Below are 19,534 nucleotides of genomic sequence, written 5' to 3'. Positions count from 1 at the left end.
AACGCAAAGTTGTCCTCGGCGGAATTTAAACTCTGAACACAAAGACAGACGAAGAGCCGCTATTTTGCACAGCATGCTAATTGCTGCCTCCTCCTCCTTCTTCTTCTTCTTCTTTTACTTTTTCTTCTTTTTCTTTTTTTAATTCTTTTACTTCTTCTTCTTCTTCTTCTTCTTCTTCTTCTTCTTCTTCTTCTTCTTCTTTTCTTCTTCTTCTTCTTTTTCTTCTTCTTCTTCTTTTTCTTCTTCTTCTTCCTACTGCTACTGATGATGAGGAGGATAATCGATGCCTGGGCTCATCTTCGCTTTTAAATGAAAACTATACACGGATATCGCTAGAATTAAATTGTCCCTAAACTTTTTGGTAGTAAAAAAGCAAATGAATAAATAAATAAACCTAAGAAAGAAAACAATTTTTAATATCGATGCATTACTGCTGAACGAAACGTGACAGTTTACGGCTAACATGAGCAACAATGAAAAGAATAAGTTAAAAAAATATACTCTAAGAAATATAATTCCTAATAAAAAATAATTCTATATCTCAAAATGTCTATTTTCTTATTTTTCAGATCAGTGAAGTCGGCATGAATAAATTTGGATATCATTATTTACTCGGATCTATGGTAAGTATTTCACTTATATCTTCATCTGCTGAACTTCGTCTCTTGTAATTGTCATGAATTCATAGACATTTATGATGCATTATAAATCGAATGTACGAGGATCGTGTGTGTGTGTGGTAAGTGTGTGTATGAGTGTGTTTGTGTCAATGTGTGTGTATGTGTGTGTGTAAAAGGAAATAGAAGCAGTATGACTGGGTTGAGAAAAAAGTATATGAGAGGAAGGGTGAGTGATGCAATAGTAGCTAAATTCAGATTGAGTGCATGAACGTGTATCAGTATAAATATAGACGTAAGAGTGGCTGTGAGGTAAGTAGCTTGCTTACCAACCACATTGTTCCGGGTTCAGTCCCCATGCGTGGCACCTTGATCAAGTGTCTTCTACTATGGCCTCAGGCCGACCAAAGCCTTGTGAGCGGATTTGGTAGACGGAAACTGAAAGAAGCCCGTCGTATATATATATATGTATATATATATATATATATATATATATATATATATGCATGTATGTATGTATGTATGTATGTATGTATGTATGTGTGTGTGTGTATATGTTTGTGTGTCTGTGTTTGTTCCCCCAACATCGCTTGACAACAGATGCTGGTGTGTTTACGTCCCCGTAACTTAACGGTTCGGTAAAAGAGGCCGATAGAATAAGTACTAGGCTTACAAAGATTAAGTCCTGGGGTCGATATGCTCGACTAAAGGCGGTGCTCCAGCAAGGCCACAATCAAATGGTAGAAACAAGTAAGAAATATGTACATGGGAGAGTGACATTTGTGACAATGCAACACAGGCTGCGAGAGAGAGAACGATAAAAAGAATTACCATCTGCTATCAACATAGAGAAATGAAAAAAGTAAGAAGTAGAGAACACCGCACAGAAATTTGAAGCAAGAAAAGCACTCAAGAGATTGGTTGAGGCTTTACATGACCAACAGAGTACAATGTGAATACAATGTAATAAAATATAGTATGTACAGGACTTGGACATAACTGTAATAGAATTGGTTAACCCTTATTAAAAAATACGCCAGAAGGCTTCCTATGAATGGAAGACATAAATGACATATAATTAATTTTAGGTATCTGCAGATTGTAAAAATTGTGTTGGTAGCTTGTTTAGTAGATGCCTAGATCCAGGACCGTCTCTAAGCCCCTGCGACACTTATGGTCGCAGGTGGCCTCCGTGGATGAGGGGGCTCATGTTAAGATCAAACTACGTAGATGAGCCATCTATTTACCTTGGTTAAGATGTTAACTGGAAATTTCAGACGAAAGGTCAGACGAGAAAAAAGATACGAGGGATACCATAAATAAATTTAAAAGAAACGAAAAAACTAAATGAAAATAGCTTTTCAACGAATTCCCTAGGGAGATAAAAGAGAAACGAAAGAAATACAAAGCAATGAAAAGATTAACAACTTCAACGGAAAAAAAACGGTGAGGAAATGTGGGGATGTATACTTAAACATACATACAAATATACGCGCACAGGCATACGTCAACACATTCGTACATACAAACACATACATGTATATGTCTGGCTTTTATCTGCTTCGGTGAAACAAGTCCAGTGACAAGGCTTTGACCAGCTCAGAGAGAGAGAGAGAGAGAGAGAGAGACCGAGAGAGGGAGAGATAGACGTATACCAAACACACACACGTCAAAGTTAGATAGTAGGAAGAGAAGGGTTAAAGGAATAATAAGTAGGGAACAAATAGAGAGGGAGGGGTAAGTTGATTAAAAGAATGTTCAAAGGCTTAGGAAAGAATTTCGCTATTGAAGTGGAGTGCACGTTAAGCTAATTGTTCAAACCACAGTGACTATCGTTATCATTTATATGAGTAGAAAGTATGTTTCTGCCAGTGTTTACATTTGTACGATTTTTCTATGAGTGTGTTTACAAGGGGAACCTTAGAGAAGAGAATATGGAAGAGTTCAGAGTTGCAAGTGTTACAAAATCTCCTGTCCTTATCAAAAGGAAAGGATACAGACAGTATGAACAAATCTAACTTAAAATCTATATTATTGTCTTTAAGACGCCAAACTAATTTACTTAGGCCTGTACTATGTCGTTTTTTACTATCCCTAAATGATGAATAATGATTTGAAATTCTCTTGGATAACTGGGAAGTGTAAGCACTTATATAGAAGAAGACATCGGTACCGATGACTTTGACGTCAATTCTACTAACTAGAAATATGTGTGTGTATGTGTGCGTATCTATGTACAGAGGTGTAGAAAAAATCTATACCGTTAGTGTTTTATGTGCTGTATTTCAGAATCATTACAGCACTTTGCTGTGATGATTCTAAAATACAATTTCTAAGGGACTATATTTAATTTTTGCTGATAATAAATTTGTGCAAATAACACCGGATATACAATGATGTATCTGTTTTGTGTTTATTTTGTACGGTGAGGTTATGGGCATGTGTCACTACTAATATATTAATAAGCTTTTAAAAACGCATGGATAAACATGCGAAACAGAGTTAGACAAATTCTCAAAGCACTATCTTATTGACCCGATGTCAGTGACACCGACAATAAGGTTGTTGACTTTGGTATTTCACTTGCAATACTCAAATCTACAATTGGTTATATACTTTTATATGGACAGATGCTTACCAGACGTCTCAGCTGCTATCCGCTATTTCCATTTCTGTTCGATTTTCCACTTATTCCTGTTAGAAGTCCTTAAATTTATTTCCCCTGCCATAGGTACATTAACTGGGCATTTTGACGGATGACTATAGACTCAGGTGCAAATTATTTTTGATAATAATAATAATAATAATAAATGCCCTGATGCAGTACCAGGCAGTGGCTCTCATGGCTTCTCATCTTTTCTGTACATTTGTTTTGTCTTGGTATAAAAGATGGGCTACAACACATATTCTGCTCAATACTACAGATTCGCTTCTCAGTTGTTTGACATTAACTACTTGACCATGTCCCTTAGTGGCTGACAATATTAGCTTCTCTGATCACGAGCAGAAGTAGTGGGGGAGCATCATAGCCATGTGTTGAGAGGGATTCTTTGGGGTTTAAATGATTAACCTCTGGAAACATGGGTGTTTCGTTCAACATCCTTAAACAACCCTTATTCAGAGAGCTTTTGAGAGTGAAGGGTTATTCGACCAGAAGAAAATTCTAACTGGGCCCCACCTGCAAAGTCATGTGCTGTGTATCTTGATATGAGATCACCATGTTGCGCACATATGGTTGTGATGCATGTGCCTAGCGTACCCTTATCAGACGGGTAGTCATGATGGGTATAGTGGGCTTCGTATATTTTATCCCAGTGTCACTTTGATGGCATGCACTGCTCTCTCAATAATAATAATAATAATAATAATAATATAATAATAATAATACATATATATATATATATATATATATATAGAATGCACATATATATATATATATATATATATATATATATATTAGAGAGAGAGAGAGAGAGAGAGAGAGAGAGAGAGATAGGGAGAGACAGCGGGAGAGTAAAGATTATTTGCCAACATAATGTGGCAGTCCTGGTTAGGGTAATTGTTACTGTTATTTAGCCCCAAGAAACATCGTCTCCAGCTGGCTAAATAATAGTAACAATCGTCCTAACCAGGGCTGCCACATTATGATGGCAAATAATCTTTTCTCTAGAGTACTGTTACTGAATGTCTCTTGTTTAGAGATTTAGAAATAATAATTTTCTGTTTATTAGATCAGTGAATGTGTATCACTTTGAAAAGTTTAGTGGCGCCATCTCTAGCCGAGCAGTTATTCTGTGCTGATGGTGGAAATAACCCAGAAACCATTGGTACGCAGATATTGCTTTGAGCTGAGTGGGGTACACTGAACTTCTTTTTCGAAAATGTAATGGCGAAGATAGTGTGTCGTATATATTTATATATATATATATATATAATATATATATATATATATATATATATATATATATATGTGTGTGTGTGTGTGTGTGTGTGTGTGTGTGTATAGATCGCTAGCTACTACACATTCTGTATTTTCTCTCCTTGCTTTTTCTGTGGAAGAGCGTAGGCTCGAAACTTTAAAGACTTTTAAACTTCCCGAGCGTTATACTAATACATCTGTTTGTTGTCTAACCACCTGTCTTCGTCTTTTTAATTTTTTGTGAATTATCCACATATATATATATATATATATATATATAATATATATATATATATATACACCCTGTGTTTGTGAACACAAACACACACATACACATATAGATCATTAACAGCTAATATGCTTCGCGTCTGCTGCTTTTTTCATCAAATCTAAAAATAAATATAAATATTCAGTTATCACATCATTGCGAGATTACTGAATTTGGTACGCCATCTCGATAAACAGATGTAGGAGAATGCATTTTTATATACATGACTAGATTCACTCATCTCTTGCGCGCGCACCCCATCACTTACATACACACAAACTCACGCACACAAGCACACACACTCACACACACATACACACGTACATACATGCAAATATGCTCAAGTTTATTTTTATATTTAGTTATAATAAAAACCATTCTTCGTGAATCTGATGGCTTACAATATTCTTTTTTAGAGTACAACTTTATTATTCTTTATACAAGAATGTTGACAGTGACTTTGAAGTTTTGGCCAAATACGTCATCACCGGAGTGCGATGCATTATAGTTAGGCTTACCTTTATATAGTCTCCGTTGAGTTAAAATCATCTTTGTGTCTGAGGGTTTAAGGGTGGTAATTCCGTTATCCGGTTGTTATAGAAAGGTGTTTGGAAGATTTTCAGTTGATTACATTTGGGGATATGATATTAGTCTTTACTCTTTTACTTGTTTCAGTCATTTGACTGCGGCCATGCTAGAGCACCGCCTCTAGTCGAGCAAATCGACCCCGGGACTTATTCTTTTTAAGCCTAGTACTTATTCTATAGGAATCTTTTAACGAACCGCTAAGTCACAGGGACGTAAACACGCCAGCATCGGTTGTCAAGCCATGTTGAGGGAACACACACACACACACATATATACGACGATCTTCTTTCAGTTTCCGTCTACCAAATCTACACACAAGGCTTTAGTCAGCCCGAGTCTATAGTAGAAGACACTTGCCCAAGGTGCTACGCAGTGGGACTGAACCCGGAACCATGTGGTTGGTAAGCAATCTACTTACCACACAGCCACTCCTACGCCTATCGATTAGAATATAGTTATGCACGTAGAACTTTGTAAACAAGGTGTTTCTCATTGTTATGTTGGCAGTAGATGTGATAATATCTTTGTTGATTTTAGTATTATTGGATTTTGACGGATGAAATGCCAAAGGAACAACATTCAGTATTTAAGCCTTTAATAACTAGGTTTGTCCAATCTATTTCCCAAAAGAATGTCGGCAGGTGTTAAGTTTAGGATGATGCTAATTTCTTTACTTGTATTTAATGTATTTCTTGTTTTTAGTACAAGGAAAGAGAAAGAAAACAAGACTCTAACTAACAACAGTAAAGACGTGACCAGCCTAAACTTCTACCTAACTGCATTTCTTTGTGAACTATTGCATGAACATTATATGAATTATTCAACTGGAAACAGCTGTTTCCTCTACAGAAATAATGTGGTTAGAGTGATGAAGTCAAAACTTTGGAGTCTTTGTCATGTAATATTTTCATAATTCTTATACATAAACAATGCTCTTCGAACCAGTAAATAATAATAAAATTCCTTCGCAAAATTAAGGAAGCTGCTTTATAATTGTTCAAACTACTATAAATAGCTACCAGATTTTCTTTGGTTGCATTTTACATTCTTTCAAAAATATAACATCTTAGATGACATTGGTTAATATATTATTATATTCAACACGACTTCTATAGAAATTAGATGGGGTTTGTTCAGGTACATTACAGAAGGCTTTATAATTTGTATAATTTGCACATTTCAAAATGAATTACTGTTAAAGAAAAAAGGTCCATGCGCTGAGAGGATCAGGATTTGAACTGAAAGGACTCAGATGATGATTTATTAAAGCATAAGAATTTGCACTTGCTAAAACTTGGATTTTGCGTTTCGTGTCACAATACTGACATTCAAAGGATTGTTACGTATGTTGTATTTTGAATAATATTTTATTCAAATTAATTCATGGTATTTTCCGTTATTAAAATCTTTTTGTCGTTTCCTTTCCATGTCGCTATTGTATAATTTGCTATATTCTTCTTCCTGTTTCATTATTGTTTTTTATATAAAATCATAGAGAAACAAATAAATATTCTGCATTTCCTTTTCGTGTGTAAGCTAGCTGAGGTATGAAGAACATGACGTGTTTGCATTGGCTTTGAAAGAATGGCATATAAATTATTAGTAAGATTATTGAAAGAACATTTTGGATGAAATAAGTGATTCGGAAGCATGCAGATATTGTCTAGGACAACTTAACACAAAAGAGATAGAAAAAGTATAGAAATATTTTCTAAACCGCGAAAAGCAATCGATTCCATTTGTATAACAGAATATAGAACAATACATTTTGTTATATAATTCTATCTTTATTTTTATCTTAAGAAAAATCAATATTGAAGAAGTTTTTCCATCTTGTTCTGTTTCGTAACAAGATGTTATATATAGCTTAATTTAATTTTAAATATTTTGTCCCGAGTAGCTAGCACTTAGCAGAAATATTTTTTAAACGAAATTCAGTTAGTTGAAATCTATTCATGCATTGCATTCTTTAAAGACAGTAAATGTCTATTCGATGCCATTGCTGCATATAAATGAACTGGCATATGGTATAGGCATGTGCTTTTGCATATTCATTCATTACAGCATTAAAGGCGAAATACATGAATAGATTAAGTACTGATCCCCCCGACTAATAGCTTTTACGTTCAAATCCACTACACACGTTGCATTCATTAGTCACACTTTTATTTACATCTATAAATTCATTTATCTGCTCCGTAAACAAGTGCTTGATTAGATTGCGATTATTGATCATGCTTCTGATTCCTCACTGACGGACAATTCCTGCCAACAACAAAAGAACAAAGGTCTATAACAGGTAATTAGGTAGAACACAGAGATGGTGCAATGCATATATTCTGCGGTATCATTATCACCACAATCCACCTAACTTCATCCAGGTCATGTCTCTACTGCTTTGATAATTCCATTATTCACAAATGTTCTTGGCTTACTCATTCCCCCTACACCGACGCTTATGGAGCAAATAGGGGAAATTATACAATCATAATTTCTCCACATTTACTAGTGTCACCGCACTAATCCTCATAGACTGACGCTTTGAACACTCTTTGTATTTTTATTGTCTTTAAAACAGGCTTATACGAATTCCCAACTATGGTCCTCTTAGATTCGGATCAGTACTTAATCCTATCTACCGATAAAACTATCTAGCACTCGCCCCAACTAAATCTCCGTCTGTCTAACGCTAACTTGCAACCCATCCTTGCCTTTTAAACAGCGATGCAACCGTCCACTTCAGCATTCCCGTCCACATCCTACACAAACAAAGCACATAAATACGAACTCCATAATGAAGCTACGAGTGAACAATAGTTCACTCGTAGCTTCATTACAGTACCACAATCGAAGAACACAGTCAATAACGACTGGAGAAATGACCCACACATGCTAGTTTGACAGCCATGTTGAAAACAAGAGAAGACACTAACAATGTGACCATCGGAAACAAAAACTTAAATTTTGTGCTTTTAGTGCCGAAGTTTTCTCACAGCTTATTTTTGGGAGACATATGAAAACGATCTCTACCCAGTAATGTTTACTCTGGTATTTCTAACCATAGCAGTTCCGTAAGCTATATATGTGCGTAAAGCTTTTCTTCACACATTATCGTTTTTCACTATATATACCATGGAAAGCTTCTACAAATGATTTCCACTTCACTCCACCAGACGCCCAATCTCTTAACTTCCTAAGCTTTACTCTCGTTCCACTTTACAGAACTAAGTAGATAATTGATACCTGTACGTCTTGAATGTCAGCGAAATCAAATTTAGTAAGCGCGTCCTGAGAAATCAACCAACTCTCATTGCTATTAAACAAAACGCAAGTGCAAACTCATCAGGGCTAATTATACACTTCTCATCTGCACACAACACACTCGTCTCTCTTCCCATGTTACTCGTACAACCAAAGCTTTTCTGCAGAATGTCACCCCTCCAGAGTTCTCTCGCCACCTATATTTACAGATTTCAAAATGAACACAACTTCAGCGATCTCATCAACACCGCAAAATTACTGAAGGTCATGATTGCAACCGCCCCTCCAGACAAGTCATAAAAAGAAGCAATAAACTTTTAGTTTCTGATTTCAAGTCCCGAAAGAGGCAACTCTTACATTTATTCATTACATCTCGGTAACACTAATACCGATAATATACATTTTTCTCTCTTTCCAATTAGCTTCGACTATAAAAAGGAAATTATATTTAGGAAAATGCATTTGATATAATATATTATCACGTAATTCACTGTCATAACTCCACTGAGAGTAACTGTTATTATTCAGGAAGAATCAAATATTAATTAGTCTAAAAATATGCAAAACATTTTCATGGGTAAAATGTTCATATAATGTTCGTATGCAAAAGTCTTTGGAGTTTTGATGCTTTATGAAGTTATAGAAATATCCCACAGGCAAACTTTATAACAAGCAATTATATAAATTCACTTAATTGTTATATTATAGTGTAGTTGCCGAATCGGTAGTGCTCCGTTTTCAATGCATTGAGTGCGTATGTAGTTACGACTATCTGTTCAATATGAAGTTCTATGTAGTCAGTTTTCCTATTCATGTTCCTGTAGTCGATAAATGAAACACTTGACATGTTCTGGGTTTCGCAATTTAATCGACGGTACAACTCTGAAACAAGTTTGTGACATCTTACGCAATGCAATAAATCCTTATGCAAATTCATTTAAATTAATTGCATTACATTTCACTTGAAGTTGAAGTAGTAGAATTAGTACAACGTCAGTCTCTATATTATTTCTGTGACATGAGTGTTAACAATTTGCAAGCTCAATTTTCTACAAACATATGGCTTCGTTCCAATGTGAGACATCATTATTCTGTATTGTTTTGATGGTTAGAGTTGGATGTGAATTACTAAACTTATTTTCATTTAAAAACAGAAAATTCGTTGTAAACCGAAGGCCTTACAATCTCTCAAGGCAGATTGATAAAAGAAAAGAACAACAGTTTGAAAATTGATTCACGCATGTATAATAAATTGGTTTACTGCGAGGAAGATGAAAAATCTAGTGTTTGGGACAATACTTTTAGTTCAAAGTGATGTAGGCAACAGTCATGACCAAAAAATATGATGATTTCTGCTTCTTAAGTCAAACCAATTTATTCTACTGCTAAACGAGAAACTAATTTATGTCACTGCTAAATAATATTTGCCAACGCTGTGGACAACATATCCACATTTCCGTTTTTTTTCATTATAACTCATACAGGTTTCACTTCCTCTAATCAGAAGATACTTAAATTTTGATTGTTTTTCGCTCACAAGAAAACGTATTAAGATTTATAGATGCTAGATGAAGTTGTCTATAGAATTCGGCTGAGTGAAAAAACCTTCGTCGTTCAATAAACTTTCCACCTGAGATCACGGATTCACCGACATGTCTCTGCCCCTATTGCAATGTTTATTTCAAACTTATAGGTTGTGTATCATATTCAATGAAGCCCACCCCAAGAGCAACTTTTTTTCATTTTTCATCATTAAACTTCCAAACCTATACTTTCTCAATATTTCTTGACCAGAAGAATAACCCTCCAAAAATCTTTCCCACATAATCACTTTACCAAAACTGAAGTGATCCTCAAAAATACCATGCGGGTACTGCTCTTCACTCAATGATAACACTAAATAATAATACTCCAAATGTATAGAACTTATCTTCAAGTTAAATATCTAACTATTGTAGATAGATTAAACATATTCCACAACTTCTAATTGAATTTTCAATGAGAAATATTTTTTGTGACCTTATATTTTTTAAGTTCATTCATAACGTAATTAGTTGCATTGGCTTCAGATTTTATTTTATTTTCATTATCCCTGGAAATCATTATTCTATATTTTATGCAGACACGTGATTCACAGTCTACTCTGATTGTAATTCTGTTCTGAATCTATTGTTTATATATGCATTGTTGTTTGGAATCAATGCTTCTAATTATCATCAGATAATCAATATCTTGAAAGTCCACTTGATTTTTTTTTTTAAGAAAAAAAGTAGTAATTAGAGGCCCTTATTAAATTTTATTGGCTTTGGGATCAAAGTAAATCCTGAAATAGAAACGATTTAGATTATTGATGTGTGATGCTCTTCAGAAAGAATAACTTACCAATATGTTAGAAATGGAAGAAATTCGAAATAATTCCTGTAATTAAAACAATACTAAATCTACAACGCATTGGATATCATAAATGACTAAAGCGAGCAAACATATTTACTCTGGTTCTGTTCTCAATTTCTAATTATTTTTACCACAATTGTAGTAAACCATTTGAATATTGCTAAAACGAAAGAAGGAAGGAAGGAAGGAAGGAAAGAAGAAAAGGAAGAAAGAAAGAAAGAAAGAAAGAAAGAAAGAAAGAAAGAAAGAAAGAAAGAAAGAAAGAAAGGGAAAAGTTCTGTTCACTATATTGAACATTTCTAAAAATATTTTAATGTTCTGCAAGAATGAATAAGGCATATTTCCTATAATATCACCAAGGATATTATAAATTACAAAATGTTATATTTTTATTCATTTATTCAAATATTGAAAATACCTTTTCCCTGTCTTTGAAGTAATCATTTTAATATCTGACAAGGTGAATTCTATAAAGAATGGGCTTTAAATATGTATAGTTCTGGTGATAGAGAAATGTAAATGCTATTTGTGTGTGTACATACATAGAGAGGAAGGGAGTGACAGAAACAGACAGAGAAAGGGAACGTGCTAGCTTTTCTATGAAATGAAATTAAAAAAAAACATTGTTGTATTATCAAGAATTAACCTTGAGATGATAATAAGCCGCTGAGAATATTATAAATCAGAAAAGAATCGTAAGAGCGTGCTGTGTTGTTGATCTGAATACGAGTATTATTTTAAAAGAGACTTACTAAATACCTAGTAGGAATTTTAAACCTTTATCATTCAAACTGTCTTATGTTCATTACAACAGGATCCAGTCTCTCATACTTATCCTACAATGTCTTTCTAACAGTCACATCATGAAAACCTAGAATAAGCTGTATATTTGACAGAATAATCTGAATGGTAAAGGTTTAAAGAATATTCTTCAGTTGTTTTCATATATTGTATATGCGACAGTAACAATTCATTAGTTTATACGAAGGATTTGTTAATACGATCTATTACACAGTTAAAATAGGTATATTTTCGTGTTGGTTTCACATTGAGGACTTCCAAAATTGCTCTTCCAACCTTATAGTTTTGTACTATTTATATGCTACAGAACTCTTGGAAACATTCTGATAATATAATGTAGAATATTAATATATTCTTCTTTTAATTGGTTCATTAAAACTATACATTTTATGTATAATTGTAAGCAATAGTTTTCTCTACGGTTAAAGTAATTAGAAAGAATGCGAATGTAAACTTAATATTAGGCATACAAAATATTTCTAGAGATAACTGGTGCCAATATATCAATCTGTAGATAAAAGATACTTCAGGTAAAATAGCATGAAGGTAAAGTTTCAAAGGGTAGGAACAAATGCTACCAAATGGCAATATATTAAAATGTGACGAAGAACAAAATGTATAGCTCTAATTAAATATGTAATTTCGCATTATGTAAATGAATTGAAGTCACCGGTTGTGAAGTTTCAGTTGAAAGATTTTGTGTTTACATAAGAAATCATACATATAAATCTGATTAATTCAGTCTGTCAAGAACAACTGTTAGTTTATAACAGTTAATATTCTCTTTGAAATAGGTTTACGAATGTTAAGCTTCAAAGCCGAACGCCTGCAGGATAGGTATAGTAACTAAACTGTCTTGCATTTGTACCATATGTTAGTCAGCAGAAGAAAAATCTTTATCCTTATAGCTATTAGCAGAATAGGTAGGAGCAGAAAGAGACCTCACAAGGAAGCTTAATCAATGAAGGCTGGTAAATACTTCTGAGATCATTGATAACTGGAGCAAATCTTATAATACCGGAAAACATATATGTACACAAACTCACATACACGTTAAGAGTGATAGATTAGCAGACGTCGATGAAATGTAGCAAATAATATACAATCTGTTTACCTTCGGTGGGGAAATACCGTCAGAATCAATATTATCTCCCATATATCTGTGAGTCAGATTCGCAGACATCCTAGAATTGCAGATAAATTCATATATCTGATTTTTCAGAGATGACTTCTAGTTAATCAACAATATCAGAAATACAGAGAAGAGAAACATTCTTTTGTGGCTTAGTCAACCTCTCGAATAATAGAGAAGAGAAAAAGGGAGGGATACATAAGTTATATTCAGATCATTGGATGACCTGGTTCCAAAGAATGCTACAAAATGCACTCCACTTCAACGGAGTGCATTTTGTTATACCTTTAATCATTCCTTACTCCAGCATTCTTCACTAATTTTTCTTCAAATACTTCAGTTTCACCATTCTACAATAGAAGTTGACCTACGTAACATAATGACTTGAATATCTACGATTATCCATGCAATTAGTATATAAAAGCACGGTATCAAGAGGATTAAATTCTGAAAGCAAGTAATAACGGAAATAACTAATATCAAACGTTTGAAATTGTGAGTAAATAAAATTAACGTAGATGAGCGTTGAAATCAACGGACATGTTATGAATATTCGGGGTATTTTGCTACTGTGAGGAATTAATATTATCATATTTCCCTGTATTTTTACTTACGTGTATATGGAATGTGTAGATACATAAGGGACGAAAATCAATATATCTCGGATTTCATTCTATTGTCTGATATAATTTCATAGGTAATTATTCCGAGATTGTGATACAAGGATCTAATAAAGACATAATACAATACCTAGAAGACAATACATATAATCAATAATAGGAAACGTATATTAAATTTGAGGAACAGAGAATAGATTAAGACATATAATGTGTGGATTATTAATAATAGATGAGATATAGTAGTGGAATAAACAGTAAGTAAACTAGAGCAAATAGGCTACAGTATAGTTATATCACTTTATATTCTGAGACGAAATTAAGATGGGATTCACTTTAATTTATATGTATTCGAGGTCAATGACAAAAATAAAATCATTACCCTGGCATCGATTTTGATATAATTTGCTTTGCGACCTCTTAATTAGCAATATAGTTCCCTGTGAAATGATACCAGTGTATGAATGGAAATATATTACGAACTGTCACAAAAGTCTACTGAATCTAGGCTTCTAAGGAACATAAAGGATAAATTTCCCTCTCTCTTCCTTCCCTTCGATATATATATATATATACACACGCACACACACACACATACATATATATATATATATTAGGTCGTCCCATAAATAATTCGTTTTTGTTTTTCATACTTCTTTTATGTTTCAAAATTGCGATAAACAAATTTCCTTTTTAATCCAAGATATACTATCTTTCATTTTCTACAATGTTCTTCTATCTATCTGGTAGAGTTGCAAGGCGTCTCTTCCAAAATTCACTTTTCCGTGACAAAAATGCTCTTGCAGTACTGTTCAGACCTCCTCTACAGAATTCGTATTTTTTCGTCCAAATGATTTTGAAGATTGCGAAATAAATGATAAACAGCTGCGGCAATGTTCGCAATGTTCGGCGAATATGGTTTTCCATTCAAACTTTTTGGAATGTCGTCCTCGCTATATGTGGTCGAGCATTATCCTGATGGAAGAACAGTTTTCGTCTTGAAACAAAAGCTCGTCGTTTTTCTTCTAGCACTGACTTAAGTCGCTCAAGGGGACTAAACCTTTCATATCCCACTAAACAGATAACAACAACTTACGTGGGTGAAGACCTTCTTTAGCCTGTGGTGCCAGTGCTTCTCCATTCTCTACCCACTGTCTTCGGTGCAAGACAATTTTATAGACAACACATGTCTCGTCATCACTCCCTATTCAGTCCAAAATAGGTTCATTCGTGAGACGTGGCAGCAAAGAAGAGCACACATTCAGTCTCTGCGTGCGATTAGACCCGGAAATTTTGTGAGGAACCCATTGATCCAATTTGCTGACTTTTCCGATGGCACGTAAGTGTCGATGAATGGTTGAATGACTATATCCAAGGTTCTCCGCTAGTTCCTCAACAAGATAGGATTTTGTTCCACCAGGGTTTGTAGGGCATCTTCGTAGAGCACTACAGATCTTCCAGAACGAGGCTCATTTTCTAGGCTGTAGTTTCCGGTTCAGAATTCCTGGAGCTACTGGACACTTGCTTATGCTTATTGGCCGATCCCAGTATTGCTGTAATATTCCTCGTACTTTCCGCTGCGCTGTTGCCTTTATTGAACTCATAAAGCAAAATATGCCGAATATGCATCTTGTTACTTCCAATGTAGCTTTGAAAAAATAACTGTTGAAATCGAACTGCACTCTTCAAAACATTCAATAAGAATAATTACATGGAAAATTTACTACCTGCTATTATAGCAAGTTGATGCAGGTAATTTATTCCGTTTCCCTCCGACTTTTAGTTCATTCAATTGAAAGCACAGCATTATTTATGGGATGACCCTATATATATATATATATATATATATAATATATATATATATATATATATATATAACTTAGCATTTAGTAATGATTGTGAAAACACAAAATACAAAAAAAGTTTCAGGAACGACACACATGAGACTACCTAAAGCCTTATAAACGCATTAATAGGGCAAAACAGAAATATATTTGACAGAGTGAAGTGGTTGAAATTATAAAGAAATATCCGGCGTTTTTATATTATTTCAATGATACAATAAAAATAAAACCAAGAGAGCATTTTGTAATCTAAAATTCTTGTCTTTAAAAGGTACATTGAAAAGGGATGAGTCATTTTGACTGAATTATAAAACTTAACTGCATATATTTACCAAATTATTATTGGCTATATTTAAGAATATTCCACATACTGTATTTTACTAGAGATAAAAAGTTACCCATGGGAGTACTGCGACGGTAATATAATGCAAGAATTATCAATAAACGTCAAATAGACAGAAAAATGACAAACAACCGAATATCATGAACATGTATCGATGAATGTAAATAGCAAAGTAAATTTACGCCAAATATGTACGTGCTTGTAATAAAAATATGTCATATATGTTTTATCAGAAACATATTTTTAAAGATTTATACTTATTATCTCCTATATCTGTATTTTATCATGCTGTATGTCAGCTATTTCCCGGCATTTTCGAAAAAAACATTATCTTTATTATACACATGAGTTATATATGGATTTGAAGTAATATAAACAGCCTTGTTTTCAAATTGTTATCATGCAAACTATGAATAATGCGTATTAGCTACTGAAATAATCTTGTCATTCGGTTATTTGTTTCTTTAAAATTTTTCATAGGTTTCCCAACGAGTGAAAAACACAAATATTGATATCACGATTTATATCTCTCTTGGCTAAAGCATTTGGATTTTAGGAATATGATATCATACACGCATAGGTTATTTAAGTTTTCACATTTAGCAAAATAGTTAATTTATAATTTGGTCACTGTGGATTTAGAACATTCAGTACTTACCCTGTGCTGATTCTCGATAGTGCAATAATGCATGATAGTGCATGATACGCTGATGCTTTAATTAGTTTTAGTTATATGCATTGCTACATTGAAGCGTTATATAAGCGAATTTCAGCTTTCGAATTATTTTCTCCAATATATATATATATATATATATATATATTATATATATATATATATATATATATATGTATCTGTAAATGTAATATGTGACAATTATTCGGTAGTCATGATAAAACTCCGAGTTTCGGATGCCGAGGTGGAAATCCACGCCGCTATCTCTTCAGTTATCCGGCCATGAATATGCAAATACATTTGGCGAAGGATGCGAGTGAGGATGTGTACGTTTTCAAGTTTTCAAGTGAGGGTGGATAAATGTATAGTTTTAGGTGGGCGCACATGTGTAGGTATGAACAGGTGCGCTTACGCGAATACTATGAACTCTTTACCCCCCCTTACTTAGCGGTCTTTCGAATAGCTCTTTTGTCTTAATAACGGTCAATCACACAGCAATTTCCCTTTGTATAACGGTCATTTTTCATAGCATTTTTCCGATGGCCGGATAACTGAAGAGGCGGCAGCGTAGATTGCCACCTCGGCATCAGAAACTCGGAGTTTAGTCATGGCTACCGAATAATTGTCACATATTACATTTACAGATAAATTCCTCTATTTACATAATATCGAGGTTTCTTTCTTTCTTTTGATATCTTACCGTTTTTATCAATATATATATATATATATATATCTTCTTAATCCTTAATCCTCAACAGTTGTTTTCCACTTTTTGCGATCATTGGCGTCTTTCTTGGCTGCTTCCTATGTCTGGCCGGTGGTCCTGAGCTCGTCCAAAATGCTCCGCTTCCAAGTCTACTTCGGGCGTCCTCACTTCCTTTCCCCCAGCGGGTTCCAATCAAGTGCTCGTCTGGAACCGGAACTGCGGAAAGAACTGCGGATGTATATATGTGTGTGTGTGTGTGTGTTCAGAAATTAGTTGTTAGCATTTACAGAGATTATGAAATAAGGGATACAACAGTATATTAAAACTTTGAATGAAAGAGTATTAAATATTTAGAGAAAAGAATGCATTTATGCAACAATTTCAATGGCCAACTGGCTGATAACTGATGAGGAGTTGGAAACTATCTGTGTCTGTTTCCCGTTTGTTTGTGCATTTATATATTTTAACTCATTATGTGTGTGTGTAGGGAGAAAGAGATATTGTTGCTCTGTATGAATCTAATTGTACTATATATCTTACATATAAGACTTATCGTATATGATTATGCACGCTCTTATTTATTTCATTAGATCCTCTATTATTTCAAGTCATCAAATAAGGTAATTGTGACACACCGATTTGATTTGCTTTTATCAAATGTCGCCGTATATATCTCTCTCTCTCTCACACACATACACACAGTGACTAGTCTCTTGGGCAAATGTCTTTTATACCAAATGCGAGTTCATAAAGAAAAGCCTTGTGAACAAAACCGGGTTAATGGAAAATGGTGTCAAAGCGACCGATGGTGTCATTTTCGTGTTTAAGCACTAGGTTGTCTAGTCATCCTTTAAAGATGTCAAACCGATTCTGTTTGAAAATTACGGTGGCCTATGGAATACGCAGCCTCTTATTCACAAAATGAATGGGCAGGTATTCAAGTTGGTGATCATCATCACCACCATCATCATCTTCATGAGATTGACTAAGCTGCATATATATACCAATAGTAATTACGTGATGAGTGACTTCTTCAAAAGATACATTATAAATGAATGCCAGAGAAGTTCTTCATGCAAACAAGCTCTTAGCAATAATGATATAGTTTACCTTAATTAACTTTGACAAGTGTCTGTGCTACAAGTTTTTCCTATTTCTAGGAACATATCTTTTCTACCGATTGATGGCGTGTGATACAAATAATTTGTGCTTAACATTGAAATAGATTTTCCTTAGAATACTTCAGATAATGTAACATAGAAATGAACAGAGGGGAATAAAAAGTCGAACAGGTGTGTATTTAATCTGATAGGTTATTTCAGTCATGAAATATATTTATTTGACATTGTAGACTACAGATAAGAGGAGAAAGAAGACTTTCTTTGACGAGTGTCGACTTCAATTTGAAATATAAACGACTGACGTTGACATTTATGTATGTTGGATAAATTTATGCATGGTTGTAGTGCGGTTGCGCTTGTAAACGTTAATAGTATATAAATCTTTGTGTGTGTCTGTGTGTGTAATATCCTGCCGAAGCTTTGAAATTATTATTCATACATAACAGGAATTATTACAATTATTAAAACAATGTCATCGTTGCTTTGCATTGATTAACATCAATATTATCAAGCAGAAAATGTATTTAATATTAGTTATTGTCAGTAAATTGAACCAGAAAAAATGCGTTTTAGACATATTAGATGATAAAAATGAATAATTTAAAAAATAATAGAATATAATTTATTTCGTCTGGTGAGAATTCTAATTACGTACATAGCTTTTAAGTAATTATCACGGAATAGCATGACGTTTTTAATTAGAGATACCAACCTTACTAGTTTGTAGCTATTTAATTCTTCTACATTTACTCTTGTAGCGTTATATAACTGTCAGTAAATATCAGATTTATTTCTTGTAGATGGCATGTAAACAACAAGAATAAAGAGTTAATATTGATGTCAATATTTATTTTTAAGTTAATATGAAACACAGACGTGAATGAATCATATATATTTTGTGTTTATATAAATGAAACAATTTACGACAGGGGCAGATCCTTTGGCATAATTACTGACACAAAACAAAGTGTCTTATGGATTATTCAAAGCATATTCGACAAATGATTTTGAAAGCTCTATGTCTGAGCATTTTCGTTTCTTCATCAATACAGAATATTAATATACATCTGAGAACATTACAGTAATAGACAATTCAGATATTAACACGTAATATATAAAATCTCAAACCTAAATGCCAATCATTTCTGAAAGGAGATAAAAGTGTTGACACGCCTGGAATATTAGTTACCAAAATATATTACTATCATTATGTCTCATGTTGGAGACTGATATACATGATATGGAGAGAA

At 33.7% G+C, this 19,534-nt stretch overlaps 1 protein-coding gene across 1 annotated transcript in view; it reads left to right on the top strand.

Annotated features, from left to right (window-relative positions):
* Positions 1-19,534, top strand: part of LOC115216511 (glutamate receptor-like) — a 701,885-nt gene that overhangs the window by 545,131 nt on the left and 137,220 nt on the right. The window contains exon 5 of the mRNA XM_029785951.2: positions 570-623. Within this exon, the coding sequence (XP_029641811.1) occupies positions 570-623 (54 nt within the window). The remainder of the gene's footprint in view (positions 1-569; positions 624-19,534) is intronic.

This window comes from Octopus sinensis, linkage group LG1 (assembly GCF_006345805.1).
Source record: "Octopus sinensis linkage group LG1, ASM634580v1, whole genome shotgun sequence".
Taxonomy (NCBI): Eukaryota; Metazoa; Mollusca; class Cephalopoda; order Octopoda; family Octopodidae; genus Octopus; species Octopus sinensis.
Note: the sequence above shows the minus strand (reverse complement) of the source record. Positions and strands in the feature narration are given on the sequence as shown.